Source organism: Salvelinus alpinus, chromosome 3 (assembly GCF_045679555.1).
Source record: "Salvelinus alpinus chromosome 3, SLU_Salpinus.1, whole genome shotgun sequence".
Classification (NCBI taxonomy): domain Eukaryota; kingdom Metazoa; phylum Chordata; class Actinopteri; order Salmoniformes; family Salmonidae; genus Salvelinus; species Salvelinus alpinus.
Window position 1 is genome coordinate 87,720,714 of NC_092088.1, and position 27,022 is coordinate 87,747,735.

The 27,022-nt window shown below is 43.9% G+C and overlaps 1 protein-coding gene across 3 annotated transcripts in view; it reads left to right on the forward strand.

The window, feature by feature from the left end:
• The window catches only part of LOC139571488 (protein sidekick-2-like), a 659,762-nt gene that overhangs the window by 558,752 nt on the left and 73,988 nt on the right, over window positions 1-27,022 (forward strand). For all 3 annotated transcript variants that reach the window (XM_071394417.1, XM_071394415.1, XM_071394416.1), the window contains 13 exons: window positions 2,297-2,491; window positions 6,583-6,699; window positions 9,516-9,683; window positions 10,613-10,715; window positions 12,720-12,896; window positions 14,441-14,577; window positions 14,714-14,861; window positions 21,635-21,775; window positions 22,282-22,463; window positions 23,247-23,362; window positions 24,766-24,961; window positions 25,598-25,696; window positions 25,781-25,972. In XM_071394417.1, the coding sequence (XP_071250518.1) occupies window positions 2,297-2,491; window positions 6,583-6,699; window positions 9,516-9,683; window positions 10,613-10,715; window positions 12,720-12,896; window positions 14,441-14,577; window positions 14,714-14,861; window positions 21,635-21,775; window positions 22,282-22,463; window positions 23,247-23,362; window positions 24,766-24,961; window positions 25,598-25,696; window positions 25,781-25,972 (1,971 nt within the window). The remainder of the gene's footprint in view (window positions 1-2,296; window positions 2,492-6,582; window positions 6,700-9,515; window positions 9,684-10,612; window positions 10,716-12,719; window positions 12,897-14,440; window positions 14,578-14,713; window positions 14,862-21,634; window positions 21,776-22,281; window positions 22,464-23,246; window positions 23,363-24,765; window positions 24,962-25,597; window positions 25,697-25,780; window positions 25,973-27,022) is intronic.

Sequence of the window (27,022 nt, forward strand, 5' to 3'; positions counted from 1 at the left end):
AGACCAAGTCCAAATTATGGCAAGAACATATGAAGTAAGCAAAGATAAACGACAGTCCATCATTACTTTAAGACAATTCGGAAAATTTCAAGAACTTTGAAAGTTTCTTCAAGTGCAGTCTCAAAAACCATCAAGCGCTATGATGAAACTCTCTCATGAGGACCCGCCACAGGAAAGGAAGACCCAGAGTTACCTCTGCTCCTGAGGATATCTTCATTAGAGTTAACTGCAACTCAGAAATTGCAGCCCAAATGAATGCTTTACAGAATTCAAGTAACAGACACATCTCAACATCACCTGTACATAGCACACTTCATGAATCAGGCCTTCATGGTTGAATTGCTGCAAATAAACCATTTCTAAAGGAAACCTATGAAAAGAAGACACTTGTTGGGTCAAGAAACATGGGCAATGGACAGTAGACCAGTGGAAATCTGTCCTTTGGTGTGATGAGTCCATATTTGATATTGTTGATTCCAACCGCCGTGTCTTTATGAGATGCAGAGAAGGTTAACGGTTGATCTCCGCATGTGAGGTTCCCACTGTGAAGCATGGAGGAGGAGATGTGGGGGTGCTTTTGTGTTGACACTGTCTATGATTTATTTAGAATTCAAGGCACACTTAACCAACATGGCTACTACAGCATTCTGCAGCGATACGCCATCCCATGGTTTGCGCTTAGTGGGACTATCATTTGTTTTTCAACAGGACAATGATCCAACACACCTCCAGGCTGTGTAAGGGCTATTTGACAAAGAAGGAGAGTGATGGAGTGCTGCATCAGATGACCTGGCCTCAACAATCACCCGACCTCAACCAAATGGAGATGGTTTGGGATGAGTTGAACAGCAGAGTGAAGGAAAAGCAGTCAACAAGTTCTCAGCATATGTGTGAACTCCTTCGAGACTGTTGGAAAAGCATTCCAGGTGAAGATGGTTGAGAGAATGCCAAGAGTGTGCAAAGTTGTCATCAAGGCAAAGGGTAGCTACTTTGAAGAATCTAAAATCGTAAATATATTTTGATGTGTTTAACACTTTTTGGTTACTATATTATTCCATGTGGAAAATAGTAAAAATAAAGAAAAGCCCTTGATTGAGTGGGTTTGTCCAAACTTTTGCCTGGTACTTTAAATATTTGCCAAATTAGGAAACACCCACAGAAGTGTCTTATTAGGGCGTTGGGTCACCACGAGCCGTGAGAAGAACCTCAATACACCTTGGCATAGATTCTACAAGTGTCTGAAATTCTTTTGGAGGGATGCGACACTATTCTTCCACGAGAAATTCAATATTATTATAATTTTTTGATGCTGTTGGAAATCACTGTCTCAGGCGCCGCTCCAGAATCTCCCATAAGTGTTCAATTGGGTTGAGATCTGGTGACTGAGACACACACACACTCATACATACATACACATCCTTTTAACCCGCTATGCGTCTTTGAGACCCCTCTTTCAAAGTCACTGAGATCTCTTCTAGCTATGATAGCCAAAATAATGGGCTGTTGGGCATTCTTATACATGAACCTAAGCATGATGGGATGTTAATTGCGTAATTAACTCAGGAACCACACCTGTGTGGAATCACCTGCTTTCAATATACTTTGTATCCCTAATTTACTCTTGTGTTTCCTTTATTTTGGCAGTTACCGTATTGACCCACATATATGAGTTTAGGGCATGATCACGTGTATCTATCTGTGTCTGTGTTTGTTATCTATGTCCCCACATGTCCACATGTACAGGTGTGTGTGTGCTTGATTACATGTCCCCACATGTCCACATGTACAGGTGTGTGTGTGTGTGTGTGTGCTTGATTACATGTCCCCACATGTCCACATGTACAGGTGTGTGTGTGTGTGTGCTTGATTACATGTCCCCACATGTCCACATGTACAGGTGTGTGTGTGCTTGATTACATGTCCCCACATGTCCACATGTACAGGTGTGTGTGTGTGTGTGCTTGATTGCATGTCCCCACATGTCCACATATACAGGTGTGTGTGTGTGTGTTTGATTACATGTCCCCACATGTCCACATGTACAGGTGTGTGTGTGTGTGTGCTTGATTGCATGTCCCCACATGTCCACATATACAGGTGTGTGTGTGTGTGTTTGATTACATGTCCCCACATGTCCACATGTACAGGTGTGAGTTTGATTACATGTCCCCACATGTCCACATGTACAGTTGTGTGTGTGTTTGATTAAATGTCTCCACAAATGTCAACATTTGGAGACATATGTGTGTTTGATGCTTTCCCAGTATTTAGTTAACTACTTCTATCCTTCCTGTAGGTGTCCCTCAACCAGACATTGTGTGGTATAAGGATGCGGTGCCCATCAGCCCAGTGAAAACCCCCAGGTATAGGGTGTTAGTGGGGGGCAGTTTGCAGGTCAACGGCCTTCTTCCTGACGACACAGGGATGTTCCAATGCTTTGCACGGAACCTGGCAGGAGAGGTGCAGACCAACACCTACCTGGCTGTCACTAGTGAGTTTTCCTGTTGTTCTAGTCTTTTCACTAGTCTTTTCACTTTTACTCTGTCCACAACAGTTTTTACTCATCCCTTTACTCTGTCTACAACTCATTTTACGCTGCCTACAACTCCTTTTACTCATCCCTTTACTTTGTCTACAACTCCTTTTACGCTGTCTACAACTCCTTTTACTCATCCCTTTACTCTGTCTACAACTCCCTTTACTCATCCCTTTACTTTGTCTACAACTCCTTTTACTTTGTCTACAACTCCTTTTACTCTGTCTACAACTCCTTTTACTCATCCCTTAACTCTGTCTACAACATGTTCAACTTATCCCTGATTGAGTCTGTAATACCAACATGTTTCAAGCAGACCACCATAGTCCCTGTGCCCAAGAACACAAAGGCAACATGCCTAAATGAATACAGACCCGTAGCACTCATGTCCGTAGCCATGAAGTGCTTTGAAAGGCTGGTAATGGCTCACATCAACACCATTATCCCAGAAACCCTAGACCGACTGAAATTTGCATACCGCCCAAACAGATTCGCAGATGATGCAATCTCTATTGCACTCCACACTGCCCTTTCCCACCTGGACAAAAGGAACACTTATGTTAGAATGCTATTCATTGACTACAGCTCAGCGTTCAACACCATAGTACCCTCAAAGCTCATCACTAAGCTAAGGATCCTGTTACTAAACACCTCCCTTTGCAACTGGATCCTGGACTTCCTGACGGGCCGCCCCCAGGTGGTGAGGGTAGGTAGCAACACATCTGCCACGCTGATCCTCAACACAGGGACCTCCCCAGGGGTGCGTGCTCAGTCCCCTCCAGTACTCCCTGTTCACCCACGACTGCATGGCCAGGCACGACTCCAACACCATCACTAAGTTTGCAGACGACACAACAGTGATAGGCCTGATCACCGACAACGACGAGACAGCCTATAGGGAGGAGGTCAGAGACCTGGCAAGGTGGTGCCAGAATAAAAACCTATCCCTCAACGTAACCAAGACTAAGGAGATGATTGTGGACTACATGAAAAGGTGGACTGAACACGCCCCCATTCTCATCGACGGGGTTGTAGTGGAGCAGGTTTAGAGCTTCAAGTTCCTTGGTGTCCACATCAACAACAAACTGGAATGGTCCAAACAAACCAAGACAGTCATGAAGAGGGCACGACAAAGCCTATTCCCCCTCAGGAAACTAAAGATATTTTGCATGGGTCCTGAGATCCTCAAAAGGTTCTACAGCTGCAACATCGAGAGCATCCTGACTGGTTGCATCACTGCCTGGTACGGCAATTGCTCGGACTCTGACCGCGAGGCACTACAGAGGGTAGTGTGTACGGCCCAGTACATCACTGAGGTTAAGCTGCCTGCCATCCAGGACCTCTACACCAGGCGGTGTCAGAGGAAGGCCCTATAAATTGTCAAAGACCCCAGCCACCCCAGTCATAGACTGTTCTCTCTACTACAGCATGGCAAGCGGTACCGGAGTGCCAAGTCTAGGACAAAAAGGCTTCTCAACAGTTTTTACCCCCAAGCCATAAGACTCCTGAACAGGTGATCAAATGGCTATCCGCATTGTGTGCACTATTTGCATTGTGTACCCCTCCCCCCCCCCCCCCCCCCCCCCAACCCCTCTTTTTTACGCTGCTGCTACTCTCTGTTTATGATGTATGCATAGTCACTTTAACTATACATTCTTGTACATACTACCTCAATTATGCCGACCAACCAGTGCTCCCGCACATTGGTTAACCGGGCTATCTGCATTGTGTCCCGCCACCCACCAACCCCTCTGTTACGCTACTGGTACCCTCTGTTCATCATTTATGCATAGTCACTTTAACCATATCTACATGTACATACTACCTCAATCAGCCTGACTAACCAGTGTCTGTATGTAGCCTCGCTACTTTTATAGCCTCGCTACTGTATATAGCCTGTCTTTTTACTGTTGTTTAATTTCTTTACTTACATATTGTTCACCTATTACCTTTTTGCACTATTGGTTAGAGCCTGTAAGTAAGCATTTCACTGTAAGGTCTACACCTGTTGTATTCGGCGCACGTGACAAATACACTTTGATTTGAACTCCTTTTACTCATCCCTTTACTTTGTCTACAACTCCCTTTAATCATCCCTTTACTCTGTCTACAACTCCTTTTAATCATCCATTTACTCTGTCTACAACTCCCTTTAATCATCCCTTTACTCTGTCTACAAGTCATTTTAATCATCCCTTTACTCTGTCTACAACTCCTTTTAATCATCCCTTTACTCTGTCTACAACTCCCTTTAATCATCCCTTTACTCTGTCTACAACTCCCTTTAAGCATCCCTTTACTCTGTCTACAACTCCTTTTACTCTGTCTACAACTCCTTTTACTCATCCCTTTACTCTGTCTACAACTCCTTTTACTCTGTCTACAACTCATTTTACTCATCCCTTTACTCTGTCTACAACTCCTTTTACTCTGTCTACAACTCCTTTTACTCTGTCAACAACTCCCTTTAATCATCCCTTTACTCTGTCTACAACTCCTTTTACTCTGTCTACAGCTCCTTTTACTCTGTCTACAACTCCCTTTAATCATCCCTTTACTCTGTCTACAACTCCTTTTACTCTGTCTACAGCTCCTTTTACTCTTGCTACAACTCTTTTTACTCATCCTTTTACTCTGTCTACAACTCCTTTTACTCATTATTTTACTCTGGCTACATCTCCTTTTACTCATCCTTTTACTTGTTTTCTTTATTTGACTTATTCTGTCTACATGTCTCATTGATGTGTACTACTTAATGTGACCATGTTAACAGAGTGAAGGAATCTTTCTGTCTCTCCCTCTCTCTACCTGTGTCACCATTTATGTCATAACCTTCCTAGTGTATTGCCTCCCTCCCTCTACCTGTGTCACAATCTTATGTCATAACCTTCCTAGTGTATTGCCTCCCTCCCTCTCTCTACCTGTGTCACCATTTATGTCATACCCTACCTAGTGTATTGCCTCCCTCCCTCTACCTGTGTCACAATCTTATGTCATAACCTTCCTAGTGTATTGCCTCCCTCCCTCTCACTACCTGTGTCACCATTTATGTCATACCCTACCTAGTGTATTGCCTCCCTCCCTCTACCTGTGTCACAATCTTATGTCATAACCTTCCTAGTGTATTGCCTCCCTCCCTCTCACTACCTGTGTCACCATTTATGTCATACCCTACCTAGTGTATTGCCTCCCTCCCTCTACGTGTGTCACAATCTTATGTCATACCCTACCAAGTGTATTGCCTCCCTCCCTCTACCTGTGTCACAACATTATGTCATACCCTACCAAGTGTATTGCCTCACTCCCTCTACCTGTGTCAACATATTTTGTCGTATCCTTCCTAGTGTATTGCCTCCCTCCCTCTCTCTACCTGTGTCACCATCTTATGTCATATCCTTCCTAGTATTATTGCCTAGCTCTCTCTCTCCCTAGTCCTCCCTGTTCTATATCTCTTTGCCCCCATACCACTCCCTTCTCTTTCTCTCTTTCTTTACCTTCCTCTTTCCTCTCTCTGTCAGTTGGATGAGTGGCATGTTCTCTTGTCATCTTCTAAGACTCAATCAAATCAAATGTTATTTGTCACATGCTTCCTAATTAGTCACCTGTTGTGAGTGGGGGAGAATGCTTTATCGCCCTGTCTCTTTCCCTTTCACCTCCCTCCCTCCACTCCCTCCCTCTGTTTCTGAGGGAGGGAGGACAGGGAAAAGGGGATCCAGGACAGAGAAAAAGTATGTAACAGACACAGCCAATAAATGTCTGGATGGATTTGAAGATGAGTTCCTATTGAAGACGACTCCTCTCTTTCACCTCTCTGTAGCCCTCTGCCTGCCTTTGTCATTCCTGTGTGTGTGTGTGTGTGTGTGTGTGTGTGTGTGTGTGTGTGTGTGTGTGTGTGTGTGTGTGTGTGTGTGTGTGTGTGTGTGTGTGTGTGTGTGTGTGTGTGTGTGTGTGTGTGTGTGTGTGTGTGTGTGTGTGTGTGTGTGTGTGTGTGTGTGTGTGTGTGTGTGTGTGTGTGTGTGTGTGTGTGTTTGTGCTTGTGTCCTCAGGCATTGCCCCTAACATCACAGCTGGACCATCTGACAGCACGGTGATTGACGGCATGTCAGTCATTCTCCACTGTGAAACATCAGGAGCACCAAGACCAGCTATCACCTGGCAGAAAGGTCAGACTCTCTCCACTGCACCACTCAACCAGGCACACACTATGTCATAGGGAACTATTAACAATATGGCTGCTTTTTTCCCATGATGTATAAACAATGGACTTAAACAGAATGGAACAATCCAATCATCGCATTACTCAACTATCTGCAATAGGATGGATGAATGCACATCTCCCATGGTACCAGTCTATCTAGCGCATGCAGATTAATAGCAGACATTGGTTTATTAAATGTTTTATTTAACGTTCATTTAAAGGTGCAATATACAGCATTCACTCCGCCATTTCCTGGTTACTAAAATTCTAATAGTTTGCATAATTTCCATAGAAAGAATCATTGTACCTCCTAAAGAGCTGTGAAATATATTATATAACCAATAATATTATATTGTCAGCTTTTTGAAACTGGTGTGAAAAACCGAAAGTAAAAGATGCAAAAACTAAACGTAAGAATGGGAAGCATATAAATGGCACACATAGAAAATATCTACTTCTTAGACTCGCTTTCGATGAGAATGAGAGATCTATAACTCACATTTCTATGTGCATTTGGTCGGGTCGCCCAGAAAGTTCCATGTTGCAGCTTTAAACATGGAGTCATATTGAGAACCAGGTCTCTTTTAGCAAAATACAAAACTAAACACAATGAATATGAAATGCAATCAATAAATAGTAAGAATCAATCAAACATTTACCCCAAACCGGCTCCCCAGCTTCCACTAAAGGGTCCCATAAAGACATCAGACATGTCTTATTTCTCATGTCTCATGTTTTCTGTATTATATACAGTACCAGTCAAAAGTTTGGACACACCTACTCATTCCAGGGTTTTTCTTTATTTTGACTATTTTCTACATTGTAAAATAATAGTGAAGACATCACAACTATGAAATAATGCATATGGAATCATGCAATAACCAAAAAAGTGTTAAACAAATCAAAATGTATTTTATATTTGAGATTATTCAAAGTAGCCACTCTTTGCCTTGACTGCTTTGCACAGTCTTGGCATCCTCTCAACCAGCTTCACGAGGTATTCACCTGGAACAGGTGTGCCTTGTTAAAAGTGAATTTGTGGAATTTCTTTCCTTCTTAATGTGTTTGAGCCAATCAGTTGTGTTGTGACAAGGTAGAGGTGGTATTTGGGGCAGCAGGTATCCTAGTGGTTAGAGCATTGGACCAGTAACCAAAAGGTTGCTGGATTGAATCCCCGAGCAGACAAGATACAAATCTGTTGTTCTGCCCCTGAACAAGGCAGTTAACCGACTGTTCCCCGGTAGGCTGTCATTGTAAATAAGAATTTGTTCTTAACTAACTTGCATGGATAAATAATAATGGAATACAGAAGATAGCACTATTTGGTAAAAGACCAAGTCCATATTATGGCAATAACAGCTCAAATAGGTAAAGAGAAACAAAAGTCCCATCATTACTTTAAGACATGAAGGTCAGTCAAAACCTTCAAGCTCCATGATGAAACTGGCTCTCATGAGGACCACCACGGAAAAGGAAGACCCAGAGTTACCTCTGCTCCTGAGGATATCTTCGAGTTACCAGCCTCAGAAAATGCAGCCCAAATAAATGCTTCACAGAGTTCAAGTAAGAGACAAATCTCAACATCAACTGTTCAGAGGAGACTACTTGAATCAGGCCGTCATGGTCAAATTGCTGCAAATAAACCACCACTAAAGGGCAACAAAAAGAAGACTTGCTTGGGCAAAAAAACACGAGCAATGGACATTAGACCAGTGGAAATCTGTCCTTTAGTCTGATAAGTCCAAATTGGAGATTTTTGGTTCAAACCACTGTGTCTTTGTGAGATGCAGAGAAGGTGAACTGATGATCTCTGCATGTGTGGTTCCCACCATGAAGCATGGAGGAGGAGGTGTGATGGTGTGGGGGTGCTTTGCTGGTGACACTGTCAGTGATTTATTCAGAATGTGTTTAGCAACCATCCCATCGGCATGGCAACCATCCCATCGGGTTTGCGCTTAGTGGGTCTGTTATTTTGTTTTTAAACAGGACAATGACCCAATACACCTCCAGGCTGTGTAAGGGCTATTTGACCAAGAAGGAGAGTGATAGAGTGATGTATCAGATGACCTGGCCTCCACAGTTACCCGACCTCAACCCAATTGAGATGGTTTGGGATGAGTTGGACCGCTGAGTAAAGGAAAAGCAGCCAACAAGTGCTCAGCATAGGTGGGAACTCTTTCAAGACTTTTAGAAAAGCATTCCAGGTGAAGTTTGCTGAGTGTGCAAAGCTCTCATCACAGGAAAAAAGGTAGCTACTTGAAGAATCTAAAATGTCAATATATTTTGATATTTTGATATTCCAAATGTGTTATTTCATAGTTTTGTTGTCATCACTATTATTCTACAATGTAGAAAATAGTAAAATCTAAGAAAACCTTAAATGAGTAAGTGTGTCCAAACGTTTGACTGGTGCTGTATATATTTTAATTTAGTTTATTATTATTAGTTGTTCTATTTTGATATTGATTACTGCACTGTTGGGAAGAGCTTGTTAAGCATTTCACTCTACTTGTTATGCATGTGACAATAAAACTTGAACTTTAAGAAATTACAAAAGACTTATCACTGACCCCAGCAAACAAACTCTCTCTCTCTCTCTCTCTCTCTCTCTCTCTCTCTCTCTCTCTCTCTCTCTCTCTCTCTCTCTCTCTCTCTCTCTCTCTCTCTCTCTCTCTCTCTCTCTCTCTCTCTCTCTCTCTCTCTCTCTCTCTCTCTCTCTCTCTCTCTCTCTCTCTCTCTCTCTCTCTCTCTCTCGCTCTTTCTCTCTCTCTGTCCTTCCAGGTGAGCGTGTTCTGGCCAGTGGTTCTGTTCAGCTGCCCAGGTTCACCTTGCTGGAGTCAGGCAGCCTGCTCATCTCCCCATCCCACATATCAGACGCTGGCACCTACACCTGCATGGCCAGCAACTCCCGGGGCATAGACGAGGCTGCTGCTGACCTTGTGGTGTGGGGTGAGTGTGTGTGTGTGTGGGGGGGGGGGTCTAGTGGAATGTGTCGACGTGTGACTTGATCCAGGGACAACATGTGACTTGATCTAGGGACAACATGTGACTTGATCCAGGGACAACATGTGACTTGATCTAGGGACAACATGTGACTTGATCCAGGGACAACATGTGACTTGATCTAGGGACAACATTTGACTTGATCCAGGGACAGCATGTGACTTGATCCAGGGACAACATGTGACTTGATCCAGGGACAACGTGTGACTTGATCCAGGGACAACGTGTGTCTTGATCCAGGGACAACATGTGACTTGATCCAGGGACAACGTGTGACTTGATCCAGGCACAACGTGTGACTTGATCCAGGGACAACATGTGCCTTATTCCAAGGACAACATGTGACTTGATCCAGGGACAACATGTGCCTTGATCCAGGGACAACATGTGACTTGATCTAGGGACAACATGTGACTTGATCTAGGGACAACATGTGACTTGATCTAGGGACAACATGTGACTTGATCCAGGGACAACATGTGACTTGATCTAGGGACAACATGTGCCTTGATCTAGGGACAACATGTGACTTGATCCAGGGACAACATGTGACTTGATCCAGGGACAACATGTGAATTGATCTAGGGACAACATGTGACTTGATCCAGGGACAACATGTGACTTGATCCAGGGACAACATGTGCCTTGATCCAGGGACAACATGTGACTTGATCCAGGGACAACATGTGACTTGATCCAGGGACAACATGTGACTTGATCCAGGGACAACGTGTGACTTGATCCAGGGACAACATGTGACTTGATCCAGGGACAACGTGCCACTTGGAGAAATCAGAACGTGCAGCACGCACTGCATCCTTCCCTTTCTAGTGTGTGTGTATAAGTGTGTGTTCATACACTCTCTCTCCCTTCAGCTCGCACCCGTATCAACACCCCCCCTCAGGACCAGAGTGTCATCAAAGGCACCAAGGCCACTGTGACCTGTGGAGTTACACACGACCCCAGTGTCACCGTCAGGTAGGAGAGCACACACACACACACACCGAGCACTATGTGCATGCACACACGCACACACAGTACACTTTTACACACACATACAGACACACTGCACCCCCCCCCCCCACCCCCCACACACACATAGTACACTTTTACACACACATACAGACACCCCCCCCCCACACACACACACACAGTACACTTTTACACACACATACAGACACACTGCACCCCCACCTCCCACACACACACAGTACACTTTTACACACACATACAGACACACTGCACCCCCCCCACACACACACAGTACACTTTTACACACACATACAGACACACTGCACCCCCCCCCACACACACACAGTACACTTTTACACACACATACAGACACACTGCACCCACACACACACACACAGAGTGAGATGCACACAAAGCATCTTGTGCACACACAGACACTTTTCTCCAACCTTACATACAACAACACTCACTAACATTGCACAATTTGACAAGGTCACAGGGGCAGGTCACACCTGCTGTGCATGTCAAGAAGCAACTGTGTATTAAAGGCTCAATGTAGTTAAAAAAGTGAATTACCTGTTTTCTATATATATTTTTTTCACACTATGAGTTTGGAATGATACTGTGAAATTGAGAATTGTATGATAATGCCCTTTTTGTGTGAGAGCTGTTTGAAAAGGCCGCCTGAAATGTCAGTCTGTTTTGGTGGGATGGAGTTTTGGCAGTAAATGAGTTAAGCTTTCTGAACCACCCATCCCGGATCTGGGATAATTGTCATCAGAAACGCTGACTAGCATAGCCTAGCCTAACGCCACAGGTATATAATATAATATAATTTCATGAAATCACAAGTGCAATATTACAAGCTTAGCCTTTTGTTAATCCATCTGTCGTCTCAGATTTTGAAATGATGCTTTACAGCGAAAGCAATACAAGCGTTTGTGTAAGTTTATCGATCGCTCGACAAAACAATAAGTACACCTAGCATCAGGTAACTTGGTCACGAAAATCAGAAAAGCAATCAAATTAATCGTTTACCTTTGATGATCTTCGGATGTTTTCACTCACGAGACTCCCAGTTAGACAACAAATGTTCCTTTTGTTCCATAAAGATATTTTTCATATACAAATACCTCCGTTAGTTTGATGCGTTATGCCCAGGAATCCACCGGAAAGAGCGGTCGCGACAACGCCGACATAAATTCCAAATTATATACATAATGTCCACAGAAACATGTCAAATGTTTTTTATAATCCATCCTCAAAGTGTTTTTCAAATATCTATTCGATAATATATCAACCGGGACAGTTGGCTTTTCACTAGGACCGGGAGTAACAATGGCTGCCTTTCTCTTTTGCGCACAAGTCACTCTGAGAGCCCCCACCTATCCACTTACGCAATGTGGTCGTTCACGCTCATTCTTCAAAATAAAAGCCTGAAACTATGTCTAAAGGTTGTTGACACCTTAGGGAAGCCATAGAAAAAGAAGTCTGGTTGATATCCCTTTATATGGGCAATAGGGATGCATAGGAACAGAGAGGTTTCAAGAACAGGGGCACTTCCTGATTGGATTTTCCTCAGGTTTTAGCCTGCAATATCAGTTCTGTTTAACTTACAGACAAATGTTTTACAGTTTTGGAAACTTCAGAGTGTTTTCTATCCTAATCTGACAATTATATGCATATTCTAGTTTCGGGGGCTGAGAACTAGGCAGTTTCAAATGGGTACGTGTTTTTAGCCAAAAACGAAAATATCGCCCCCTAGTCTTAGACCAATAAGAAAGAGAGTTCCAAACCTCTCTGCCAATTACAGCTAGTTTTCAGTTTTCCCATCCTCACTCAGACCACTCCCAGACAGTCCTAGTAAAATTCTTGCTTGAGAAATTGCTATTTGATAAGAAGTTATTTTTGTTTCTTTTTGACAATTTTAGTTGAAAAAGTACTTAATTGTTACCCAGAAATGATTTGATATTTAGATAACAATGTCTGCATTGGACCTTTAAACTGTAGGTATGTGTGGGAGAAGGAGGGCTTGGTCATCAACGCCCAGTCTATCCCCCGTATCCGGCTGGACCCGGATGGTACCCTCCACATCTCCCAGACCTGGTCAGGTGACATCGGGACCTACACATGTAGGGTTATGTCGGTAGGAGGCAACGACTCACGCAGCGCGCACCTCCGAGTCAGGTAACACGATCGACATATCTCTCTCTCCCTCTTTATCATCCTCTTGTTTTCTCTGTCTCGAACAAGTTCATCCTTGTTCATCCTGTCTTGAACAAGATATACTGCTTGTTTTCTCACCTCTCCTATCTCACCTCTCCTGTCTCACCTCTCCTGTCTCACCTCTCCTGTCTCACCTCTCCTGTATCACCTCTCCTGTCTCACCTCTCCTGTCTCACCTCTCCTGTCTCACCTCTCCTGCCTCACCTCTCCTGTCTCACCTATCCTGTATCATCTCTCCTACCTCACCTCTCCTGTCTCACCTCTCCTGTATCATCTCTCCTGCCCACCTCTCCTGTCTCACCTCTCCTGCCTCACCTCTCCTGTCTCACCTCTCCTGTCTCAACTCTCCTGTCTCAGCTCTCCTGTCTCACCTCTCCTGTCTCACCTCTCCTGTCTCACCTCTCCTGTCTCACCTCTCTCTCCATTCTCCCCTCTCTTATCCCACCTCTCTTGTCTCACCTCTCTCCCCATTCTCACCTCTCCTGTCTCACCTCTCTCTCCACTCTCCCCTCTCCTATCCCACCTCTTCTGTCTCACCTCTCACCCCAGTCTCACCTCTCTCCCCATTCTCACCTCTCCTGTCTCACTTCTCTCTCCATTCTCACCTCTCCTGTCTCACCTCTCCTGTATCATCTCTCCTACCTCACCTCTCCTGTCTCACCTCTCCTGTATCATCTCTCCTGCCTCACCTCTCCTGTCTCACCTCTCCTGCCTCACCTCTCCTGTCTCACCTCTCCTGTCTCAACTCTCCTGTCTCAGCTCTCCTGTCTCAGCTCTCCTGTCTCACCTCTCCTGTCTCACCTCTCCTGTCTCACCTCTCTGTCCATTCTCCCCTCTCCTATCCCACCTCTCTTGTCTCACTCTCTCCCCATTCTCACCTCTCCTGTCTCACCTCTCTCTCCACTCTCCCCTCTCCTATCCCACCTCTCCTGTCTCACCTCTCACCCCAGTCTCACCTCTCTCCCCATTCTCACCTCTCCTGTCTCACTTCTCTCTCCATTCTCACCTCTCCTGTCTCACCCCTCCCTTTCCACCTTTCCTGTCTCAACTCTCTCCCCATTCTCACCTCTCCTGTCTCACCTCTCTCCCCATTCTCATCTCTTCCGGCCATCTCTTCTGTCTCACCTCTCTCCCCATTCTCACCTCTCCTGTCCCACATCTCCGGTCTCATCTCTCTCCCCAGTCTCACCTCTCCTGTCTCAGCTCTTCTGTCATCTCATGTCTAATCTCTCCTATGTCACTTTTCCTGATTTACCTCTCCTGTCTCACATCTCTCCCCATTCTCACCTCTCCTGTCTCTCAACTGTCTCACCCCACTCCTGTCTGTCTCTCTCTTTTCTTCTCTACTCTGCTGTCCTAGTTTCCTATAATGATGGATTTTGAGTAAATCGTACCTCTAAGAATGTATTTTTAAAAACTCATCCAGTCATATATCTTTCTGTCTGCCCGTCTGTCTGACAACCTCTCTGGCGATCTGTGTACCCCACCCCCACCCCACCCCTCAGGCAGCTGCCCTATGCTCCAGAGAACCCTGCAGCCCTGCTAAGTTCCTCAGAAAAGAGGGCCATTAACCTGACCTGGGCCAAGCCCTTCGATGGGAACAGCCCCCTACTTCACTACATCCTGGAGGTCTCTGAGAACAGTGAGTGATCTCAGGAGGACACAGCCTGATGGATAATGAGAAATAATAAACCGCTGTTAGTAGGAGGAATATAATGAAGAGAAGGATTAGATCATCTGCAGGTTTGATATGTGTCTGTTCTCTCTTCCTGTGCTAGACGCTCCCTGGGCTATCCTCCTGGCCAACATAGAGCCTGAGTCGACAGCGGTGACAGTCAGTGGACTCATCCCAGCACGCTCCTACCAGTTCCGCCTGTGTGCCGTCAACGACGTGGGCAAGGGCCAGTTCAGCAAGGAGACTGACCGGTGAGAGAGAGCCCTCCCAGGATTCCTCTCTCCTCTCTAAAGCCCCTTATCCCCTGCCGTGCAATGATAACAGCCTACTCAGTCTCCCAGTCAAACAGTGTGTGATCCCGTGCCAGTACATATTGTCAATGGTTTATAAATATGTGTGTGTGTGTGTGTGTGTGTGTGTGTGTGTGTGTGTGTGTGTGTGTGTGTGTGTGTGTGTGTGTGTGTGTGTGTGTGTGTGTGTGTGTGTGTGTGTGTGTGTGTGTGTGTGTGTGTGTGTGTGTGTGTGTGTGTGTGTGTGTGTGTGTGTGTGTATTTATCTGCTGAAGGATTAGTAATTGAGCCGATGCAGCCAGACACACACCACCACTTCACTCACTCAGAGAGGGCTTTGGAGGTGTCCCGGGAGATTGTTGAGATCAGGTTGGCTTCACTAGCCTGAGTCACTTCTCATAACGTAGTGTGCTCTGGCCAAAAGTAGTGCACTATGTAGTGAATAGGGGTTCATTTGGGACCCAATCCCTCCTCTTACACAGGCTAGCTCGTCGAGCCAGCTCAAATGTGAGCAGTTGGATCCCCAGCCCTCTCCAGCTGAGAGGATAGCCATAGGGGGCTCACGTCCGACAGCGCAGGGGTTCACACTGAGCGCTTTGTGCTTCCGTTTGATCCTAAAGTGCCACAATTAATCTCAACTGTGCCTCGCTTTCTGAAAAGTCATATCTCTGTATGGGCCCTTTGGTTTTGAATTGATTGAATTGATTCAGCATCATCTGACTGGTCCGCTGTGGTCTTTGGTATTAGCCTTTTCTCTCTCTGGCTAGGTACCTTATGTGTCTCCATCAGTAGGAAATGCATTAAGGGATAGTGATGGTTTTGTACACAGCTTAGACACAGATACTGCAGATAGCATGGACAAAATCAAATCAAGTTAAATGTTATTTGTTACATGCTTTGTAAACAACAGGTGTAGACTAACAGTGAAATGCGTACTTACACTCCCTTCCCAACAATGCAGAGAAAGAAAATAGAGAAATAATAGAAAAGTAAAACACATAATAATAAAAGTAATAATAAATACACAATGAGTAACGATAACTTATATACACAGGGTCCCATTACCGAGTCCATGTGCAGGGGTACGAGGTAATTTAGGTAGATATGTACATACACAGTACCAGTCAAAAGTTTGGACACACCTACTCATTCCAGGGTTTTTCTTTATTTTGACTATTTTCTACACTGTAGAATAATAGTGAAGACAACACAACTACGAAATAACACATATGGAATCATGTCGTAACCAAAAAAGTGTTAAACAAATCAAAATATATTTTATATTTGAGATTCTTCAAAGTAGCCACCGTTTGCCTTGATGACAGCTTTGCACACTCTTGGCATTCTCTCAACCAGCTTCATGAGGTAGTCACCTGGAATGCATTTCAATTAACTTATTATGGCTGCAATGTAGAAAATATTACAAATTAAGAAAAACCCTTTAATGAGTAGGTGTCCAAACTTTTGACTAGTACTGAACATGTTCAGGGGCTTGAGATGCTAAACTTGTTTATGTTAAAAACTTCTTATGGCTGCAATCCCGTCACCAGGATGATATGACAACAGCCAGTGAAAGTGCAGGGCGCCAAATTCAAACAACAGAAATCTCATAATTAAAATTCCTCAAACATACATGTGTCTTATACCATTTTAAAGGTAATCTTGTTGTTAATCCCACCAAAGTGTCCAATTTCAAATAGGCTTTACAGCGAAAGCACCACAAACGATGATGTTAGGTCACCGCAAAATCACAGAAAATCACAGCTATTGTTCCAGCCAAAGACAGGAGTCACAAAAAGCAGAAATAGAGATAAAATTAATCACTAACCTTTGATGATCTTCATCAGATGACACTCATAGGACTTCATGTTACACAATACATACATTTTTGTTCGATTAAGTTCATATTTATATCCAAAAACCTCAGTTTACATTGGCGCCATGTTCAGAAATGCCTCCAAAATATCCGGAGAAATTGCAGAGCGCCACGTCAAATAACATAAATACTCATCATAAACTTTGATAAAAGATACATGTTTTACATAGAATTAAAGATACACTTGTTCTTAATGCAACCGCTGTGTCAGATTTCAAAAATCTTTACGGCTAAAGCACAATATTCAATAATCTGAGAACAGCGTTCAGCCACAAAAGGAAGCCATACAGTTACCCGCCAAATTGTGCAGTCAACAAAACTCATAAAAAGCATTATAAATCTTCACTTACCCTTGCTGATTTTCATCGGAATGCACTCCCAGGACTCCCACTTCCACAAGAAATGTTTGTTTTGTTAGGTAATGTACATCATGTATGTCCAAATAGATATTTTTGTTAGCATGTTTGTTAAACAAATCCAAGCGCTCGTGCAGGTCCAGCCGAACGTCAGACGACAACTTCAAAAAGTTATATTACAGGTCGAAGAAACTTGTCAAACTAAGTATAGAATCAATCTTTAGGATGTTGTTATCATAAATATTCAATAACGTTCCAACCGGAGAATTCCTTTGTGTCTATAGAAGTAATGGAACGCAAGTCGATATCATGAGGAATGTGCCTGACTAGGAACTGGCACTCTGCCAGACCACTGACTCAAACACCTCCCATCTGACCCCACATCACAGTAGAAGCTTCATTCAATGTTCTACAGACTGTTGACATCTAGTGGAAGGCATAGGAAGTACAAACAGATCCATATCCTACTGTGTATTCAATAGGTGATGAGTTGAAAATCGACCAATCTCAGATTTCTCACTTCCTGGTTGGATTTCTTCTCAGGTTTTTGCCTGCCATATGAGTTCTGTTATACTCACAGACACAATTCAAAATGTTTTAGAAACTTCAGAGTGTTTTCTATCCAATACAAATAATAATATGCATATATTAGCAACTATGACTGAGGAGCAGGCCGTTTACTCTGGGAACCTCTGTGCACCTTTCATCCAAGCTACTCAATACTGCCCCTGCAGCCATAAGAAGTTAAAAGGTGAGCCTCTTTAAAAGTTAATTTGTGGAATTTCTTTCCTTAATGCATTTGAGCCAATCAGTTGTCTTGTGACAAGGTAGGGGTGGTATACAAAAGTTACCCCTATTTGGTAAAATACCAAGTCCATATTATGACAAGAACAGCTGAAATAAGCAAATTGAAATGACAGCCCATCATTACTTTAAGACATGAAGGTCAGTCAATGTGGAAAATTTGAAATTTGAAAGTTTGTTCAAGTTTAGTCGTAAAAACCATCAAGCAGTATGATGAAACTGGCTCTCATGAGGAACACCACATGAAACGAAGACCCATAGTTTTTTGGTTCAAACAGCCTTGTCTTTGTGAGACGCCAGGTAGGTGAACGGATGATCTCTGCATGTGTGGTTCCCACCGTGTAGCATGGAGGAGGAAGTGTGATGGTGTGGGGGTGCTTTGCTCATGACACTCTCAGTGATTAATTTAGAATTCAAGGCTTACTTAACCAATTGAGATGGTTTGGGATGAGTTGGACCACACAGTGAAGGAAATGCAGCTCAGCATATGTGGGAACTCCTTCAGAACATTTGGAAAAGCCTTCCAGGTGAAGCTGGATGAGATAATGCCAACTGTGTGCAAAGCTGCCATCAAGGCAAAGGGTAGCTACTTTGAAGAATCAAAAAATATAAAATATAGTTAGAATTTTTTACACTTCTTTGGTTACTACATGATTCCGTATTTGTGACTGACCAGCTCAAATCAGGCTTATGTAGCAAAATGTGTGTTTACATTTAATACAAGTAGAGACTCAGAGCTACAAAATTGTATATCATACACTGCAATTGAGGAACAATGGGAAAGTAATTATGCTTTGAAAGTTGATCAACTTGTAAACTCACTTTTGAGAAAAGGGCCTTTGAATGTACCTACTGGAGCGCTCTCCTTTGTGTACACCCATTCAGCATTGTTCATACCCTCTTAAGCCTTAGCCCTACCCATCTCTTTAAGAATTCACATGTGAGGTCATGTGCTAAACTATGAGTAGTGTAGAAAATATGAAGACTAAAAGTGAATATAGCCCACAACAAGGAACAATTACAGGTAAACATAGTGTCCAGATAAAACATGTTATAAATATTAGACACTTATCCAGACACATTTGTCTAAATTGATCCTTATATTACACCAGACAGTACAATTATTGTTTTCTTCTTTTTTTATGGACGATAGCCAGGGGCACACTCCAACACTCATAATTCACAAATGAAGCATTTGTGTTTAGTGAGTCTGCCAGATCAGAGGCAGTAGGGATGACCAGGCATGTTCTCTTGATAAGTGTGCGAATTGGACAATTTACTTTTGGGTGCCAAGGAAAATGTATTGAGTAAAAAGTACATTATTTTTCTTTACGAATGTAGTAAGGTAAAGTAAAGTAAAAATAGGCCAAAATATAAAATTGTAAAGTAATTACAGATACCACAAACAACTGCTTAAGTAGTACTTTCAAGTATTTGAAGTTAAGTACTTTACACCACTGCCCAAATGCCTTCACACCAGTACATCAACATACTTTATATACTGTACTGTTACACATGCACGTATCACATAGTATTCCATACATACCTCTCTGGGATAGGCGTCCCGCCAGCGGGACACCTGTCGACGACTTCTGGTGAAATTGGAGGTCGCGTAATTCAAATAAATAATGATAAAAATCATGGATATTAAACATCTAGATTCATACAAGTGTCTTATATTGGTTAAAAGCTTAAATTATTGTTAATCTAACTGCATTGTCCGATTTACAATAGGCTTTACAGCGAAAGCATGCCATGCGATTGTTTGAGGATGGCGTCCCACATCAAAATATTTTTCAACCAGCACAGGCTTCATAAAATCACAAATAGCGATTAAATATTCACTTACTTTAAAAAAATCTTCCTTTGATTTGCAATCCCAAGATTCCCAGCTACAACATGCATGTTCGTTTTGTTAGATAAATTCCTTCTTTATATTCCAAAAAGTCTGTTTAGTTGGCGCAATCGACTTGAGTTAATCGACTCGTTCAACATGCAGAGAAAGGAATCCAAAAAGCTACCGTTAAACTTTGTTAAAACAAGTCAAAATACGTTTCTAATCAATCCTCAGGTACCCTAAAATGTAATTAAACTGTAATATTTCATACGGAAAGAAGTATGTTCAATTGAAAAGCAAAATTAGCAAGTGCGCGTCCTCTTCATTGCGCGCACACTGACAGATTTCCAACTCTGACTGCCAGTACCAACACTCAAAATTCTTCCTCGTTTGAGAAGAAACAAGCCTGAAACCTTGAACAAAGACTATTGACATGTAGTGAAAGCCATAGGAATTGCAATCTGGGAGCTGGTATCTCATATGACCCATATTTTTTCCATTGAAGAGCATGGGATCTCTCAAAAAAGTTATTCTGATTGGTTTTTCTTTGGATTTTCTCCTACCATATCAATTGTGTTATAGTCTCATACATTATTTTAACATTTCTACTAACGTCATAGTGTTTTCTATCAAATAGTACCAATTATATGCATATCCCGGCTTCTGGGCCTGAGTAACAGGCAGTTTACTTTGGGCACGTAAGTCAGACAGGAAGTGGAGAAAAATAGACCCTAGCCTAAAGGCCATGCAACCTGAGTTGAAACCTGAGTGAGGTGCACATGTGCAGAACATAAACAGATGCATGTGTAACAGTTTAACTTTAGACCGTTCCCTCGCGCCGACACGGGCGCGAACCAGGGACCCTCTGCACACATCAACAACAGTCACCCACGAAGCATCGTTACCCATCACTACACAAAAGCCACGGCCCTTGCAGAGCAAGGGGAACCACTACTTCAAGGTCTCAAAGCGAGTGACGTAACCGATTGAAACGCTATTAGCGCGCACCACCGCTAACTAGCTAGCCATTTCACATCCGTTACACATGCGCCATATATTTATGTGGTGGACACTTGATACGGTCAAATTATATTGTTGTGGTATGTCACAAAATCATGTTACAACCACACATATCAATATTCATTATAAAATCAATATTTTGCTAAGTGGATGGTCTCTACAGAAGGTGTAAATGGTACAGCCAAATGGTTACTTGCATAGTAGCAATATCAGAAATAGATAGTGTCAATATAAATAACTATGTACAAGAACAATATCAATAACGATATCAGTGATAGACGAGGTAGTTATATGCATACAATCAGGGGTAAAGTGGCTGAGCAGCAGGATACAATACAAATAGTAGCGGCAACGTATGACGTGTGTGTTAGGAGAGAGTCATGTGAATAGAGGCACTGCAGATAGTGCTGATGACTGGTCTGTCCGAACCACACATGAACAAGGAAATCTATATTCAGAGAGCCTGTTTCTGTCCTGCCCTTGACTTTGGTGCAGGGCATGTGATGTCCATAGCCTCCTAGTCGCAAAACTCCCTGATCTTGTCAAAAAGACAGTTTGTCTAGCTGTGTCCAGTCCAGGTGGTGCTTTTACAGGCAGACCATCTATGGGCGGAAAATCACAAAACTGCCCGTCAAATGGCCGCTATACATTCCAGCGCCATTCTCATGACATCGTGGTGATTATTGAAAAGAGCAAGAGGTCATGAGACAGGTTATGGGAGAGAAAGAAGTGACAGAGCCTATCTACAGATTAATCAACACGCTGCATTGTCTTCTCTTCTGACAGAAAAATAAACAACACTATCCTTCCAAACTTTCTCTGCTCTCTCTCCTCTCTGCAGTGTATCTCTACCAGAGGAACCTCCCAGTGCCCCTCCCCAGAATGTGATCGCCAGCGGCCGCACCAACCAGTCCATCATGATCCAGTGGCAGCCCCCACCAGAGAGCCACCAGAACGGGGTTCTCAGGGGCTACAGCGTCCGGTGAGAACCATGGGATAACAGGATTGGTTGTCTGCTATAACCCTCCCTGGTTCTCTGAATCAAGGAGGAGAGTTGTTATGCTACATGGAAGCACATAACATAAGAGCTCATGTTCAAAATGAAGTAAAACCACTAGCTGAGAGAAAGAAGAATTTCAGGAGTTACCCTTGTAGCTCTGGCAGTTTATCAGTAGGGATACACTCAGTTTGCAGTAGGTTTGTAGCTGGTTGTGTCATGGTGTAGAATAAGTTGACAGGCATTCTGTAGATATTCCAATCACTCTGTCTCGTCATTTGCTCACTCTGGCAAGTGCTGTAGACTACTGCTCTGTCTCCCTCTACTGGCCTTAACACACTCTGGCACTGTGTCTCAGGGACCATGATACAAAAACGCAAGAGTTGAATGTCTTGTTCTCCAACTAAGAATCAGTTTTTGCTCAATTTTGTCACCCTGGATGGCCTTGTAGCTACAATCGTCTCAGACTAGACTGCACTGTCGCTTCTCAGGTATCGTCTAACAGGTCTTCCGGTGGACTACCAGAGTAAGAACATCTCCAAACCAGACGTTACCAACATTCTCCTGGAGGACCTGATCATCTGGACCAACTACGAGATAGAGGTGGCAGCCTACAACAGGGCGGGGATAGGAACCTTCAGCCACAAGGTCACTGAGTGGACGCTGCAGGGAGGTGAGTGATCCTGGATCCTCGCTGCTCATTTTCCCTTATGCTTGTCAGTCAGATGTTAACTGGAATAGTCTCTGCTCATTGGCCCTTATGCTTGTCAGTCAGATGTGAGCTGTAAAAGTCTCTGCTCATTGCTCATTATGCTTGTCAGTCAGAAAAATACTTAGATGACATTGGAAGGAAATTGAATGGAAAGGATTTTACCTGTGGAGAAGTTACTTTAAATACCTATTTCATAAGTTGACACATAAATGAACTTGTCAAGCATCATGTCCATTTGGAGGATATAAGAATGATGTTCAACAAGGATATTTTCTTGATGCAGAAGGCAGCGCAGTCAGCACTGGAGCAAAAACCTTGAGTTAGCATCCGTGCCAAATGGTATTGAAATATTGCTGAATAAATGTAATCCTTGCTGAATAGAGGTATGCATTCCTATTGAATCGTCTGTAAGGTCTGAATAGTACATTACACTACCTTGGCTGTAGATTTCAAGTTTGAGCCTGCAGCTGGAAACTGAGAGCAGTAAAGCCACAGTGGTGTAATACGTCCTGAGCCTCAAGATAGGAGAAGAAAAAGAAGAGAGTGAAGATGGTGGCCCCTGCCCTGCAGAATCAATACCTAGCCAAGGCTGTCCAATCTGAAATGTGTTTCGTTTGGTTGTATCCTGTTCTCTCTCTCTCTCTCTCTCTCTCTCTCTCTCTCTCTCTCTCTCTCTCTCTCTCTCTCTCTCTCTCTCTCTCTCTCTCTCTCTCTCTCTCTCTCTTCTCCTCTTATCTTCCGCAGTGCCGACTATAGCCCCCAGTAAAGTTCAGGTGGAGGCCGTCAACTCCACGACCATCCGTATCACCTGGGCCGCCCCTAACCCTCAGTTCATCAACGGGATCAACCAGGGATACAAGGTGAGGGACATCCTAGACACCAGTCATTTTGTCACTAATGGCAGTACACTCTAATGGGTGATGACACCAGTCACCCTGTCACTAAGGGCAGTACCCTCTAATGGGTGATAGAACTATGGCTGCAAGGTTAGAGACACCAGTCACCCTGTCATTATGGGCAGTCTCAGAGACACTAGGCAGCCTGTCATTAGGGGCAGTACAATCGATTGACTGGATGATAGGCTGGTACGCCTCATACTGTGTCACAAGGGGAAACAGATATGCCACTACCAAACATTGTGAAAGATGGATTCTGATTTGTCATTTGTTTCTTTGACCTTCATTTTTGGAGCATTTGACCAACTATCTATCTTGTGGCTAACTAGATCTGGAAGTCGTTTGATCAATCTCTCCTGCTCACACTGTCAGGGAATATGGTTTAAGAATGTCAGCTGTCATTTAAATATGTACTTTATAGGCTTAGAATGAGATGTATGGAGAATGACTGCTTCGAATCAGCTGTACTAGAACTTGATTATGTAGTCTGTGTGATGTGATGACTGTATTTCTCTCAGAAGAGTTCATGAGAATGACTCTGGCCCCACTTATCAGGACATCTTAGCAGTCACTGTAAACTCTCTCTGACTGCAGGGGCTGTCCCGAGAGAGAGGTTACTGGGAGAGTGAGTAAGCGAGAGTGAGTAAGCGAGAGTGAGTGAGTGAGTGAGTGAGTGAGTGAGTGAGTGAGTGAGTGAGTGAGTGAGTGAGTGAGTGAGTGAGTGAGTGAGTGTGACGGAAGCAGAGGGGACATCCATATATTCCACATTCAGCTTACACACCCACCTCACCGCGTGCCAACTCCACACTCTCTTTCCCAGAGACAAACTCTACTCACAGCCTGGGAACCAATATAGAAACAGACCCAACAGATTTGCCAATGGTAGCAATCATCTAAACACCTAATTGGCCACTCTCTCATTCTGATGTGTATGCAGTCCCTATACATTAGACCTGCTATACACCACAATTAAAAGCTCTCTTTTTTTCATCCTCTCTTTCTGTGGACTCATTCCAGCCCCGCCTTCCAGTGCTTACTCACTGGCAGAACATGTTGACACTGGCACTAACTATTTATATGGCAGTTATGATGCCAAATGACACCACAGAGCAGGTCACCAGCACATGCAAGGGAGAAGAGTTGGTTTAAACAAAACATTTGAAAATTATTAGACTTGGAGAGTAAACAGTTCTATTTCTGGGGGAAATTGTGGGCAAATAATGTTTTATTTGATATTTGGTGCTGTTTGGTTCCCATCCAAAATGTCAGAAAACCAGCCAGTCCTATTAGATGTTCTACCATTTAGTTTGTATTTCTAGTTTGATCTCACGTTCTTCCTTCTCTGTTCCCATTAACCATTCTGCTAGCTGTTGGCATGGGAGCCAGGTCAGGAAGAGGAGGTCACCATGGTTACAGTGAGACCTAACTTCCAGGACAGTGTGCATGTGGGCTATGTGACGGGGCTGAAGAAGTTCACAGAGTACTACAGCTCTGTGCTGTGTTTCACTACGCCGGGAGACGGCCCCCGCAGCCCCGCTAACGGCCTGAGGACACATGAAGACAGTGAGTTCAACATGCGCACACACACACACACACACTCACTGTTTAGTGGACATGGCCAATCATACTGAAACATGCCCACTGGGTCAGATGTATTATTAATGCATAGTATCAGCCTAGTTCTACAGTCCTAATGAATACGTAGGCTACAATTAGGGGTTTGCACACATTTACATTTAATTGGGACACATTTTCTCAAGAGATAAAGGGTTGGCCATACTGTACTAGGCTTGTACTTGTAATTACACAATCTTCCAAGTAAAAGACAAATTTTGCCTATTTTAGGAGCTGTAATGACTGTTCAACGGGCAATAAAAAAAAAAGCCTAATATATTAAAATACATCTACAGAATATAATCATGTATGCTATTGACATACATGGACTCCATTGTGTTATAATTATCATCATGATAATGGGGTGGCAGGGTAGCCAAGTGGTTAGAGCGTTGGACTAGTAACCGAAAGGTTGCAAGGTTGAATCCCCGAGCTGACAAGGTAAAAATCTGTTGTTCTGCCCCTGAACAAGGCAGTTTTCCCACTGTCCCTAGGCTATCATTGAAAACCTGAATTTGTTCTTAACTGACTTGCCTAGTTAAATAAAGGCAAAATAAACAATAACCACTGTGCCCTCCTCTTTAGCTCCTGGGGCAGTGGGTGACCTGAGCTTCACAGATATCCTCGACACGTCTCTCAAAGTGAGCTGGAGAGAACCTGAAGAGAAGAACGGAGTCCTCACAGGTACACCACGCAAAAGGTACACCACGCAAAAGTACCACGCAGGTACACCATTGATTGATGAATTTGATTGATTCTCTGTTCCAGGGTACCGTATCTCATGGGAGGAGTTTAACCGCACCAACACACGGGTGACCCACTACCTCCCCAATGTAACCCTGGAGTACCGCGTCACGGGGCTGACCGCCCTCACCACCTACACCATCGAGGTGGCCAGCATGACCTCCAAGGGCCAGGGAAAACTGTCCTCCTCCACAATCTCTTCTGGGGTACCTCCAGGTCAGTACCGACACATGGCTCAGTCCCTGGTGTGTAGCTCCAGGTCAGTACCGGGACATGGCTCAGTCCCTGGTGTGTAGCTCCAGGTCAGTACCGGGACATGGCTCACTCCAGGTCAGTACTGGGACATGGCTCAGTCCCTGGTGTGTAGCTCCAGGTCAGTACCGGGACATGGCTCAGTCCCTGGTGTGTAGCTCCAGGTCAATACCGGGACATGGCTCAGTCCCTGGTGTGTAGCTACAGGTCAGTACCGGGACATGGCTCAGTCCCTGGTGTGTAGCCACAGGTCAGTACTGGGACATGGCTCAGTCCCTGGTGTGTAGCTCCAGGTCAGTACCGGGACATGGCTCAGTCCCTGGTGTGTAGCTCCAGGTGAGTATTGGGACATGGCTCAGTCCCTGGTGTGTAGCTCCAGGTTAGTACTGGGACATGGCTCAGTCCCTGGTGTGTAGCTCCAGGTCAGTACCGGGACATGGCTCAGTCCCTGGTGTGTAGCTCCAGGTCAGTACTGGGACATGGCTCAGTCCCTGGTGTGTAGCTCCAGGTCAGTACTGGGACATGGCTCAGTCCCTGGTGTGTAGCTCCAGGTCAGTACCGGGACATGGCTCAGTCCCTGGTGTGTAGCTCCAGGTCAGTAATGACACATGGCTCAAAAGTAAGAGCCCATCGAGACCATTTAGGATAATTCCAGTTCACAATTTCCTATTAAAACACGGTGCAGTGTATTATAGAAATACAAGACCTCCAGTACATTATTACTGCACCTGTGGCTCCCCCAGACACTATACAGTATGTCTTTCAGAGCTGTCAAGTAAAAATACCCATTCTATCGAGGGTTACAGTTTGTACAGTATAGAGTTATGGTTATTTTTCCAGAATGGTGATTACTTCAACTCTTTAACTGTAAAAAGATACAGTCTATGGCTTTAGCTCTACATCCCCACCTTAGAGATCTCACACTCTGAGCTTTGGTCTGTATAACCAGTCATGCTAATGATTTAAAGTATCCTAACTGTTCATTGAAAATGTCACCTTTAAAAGTTAATATTC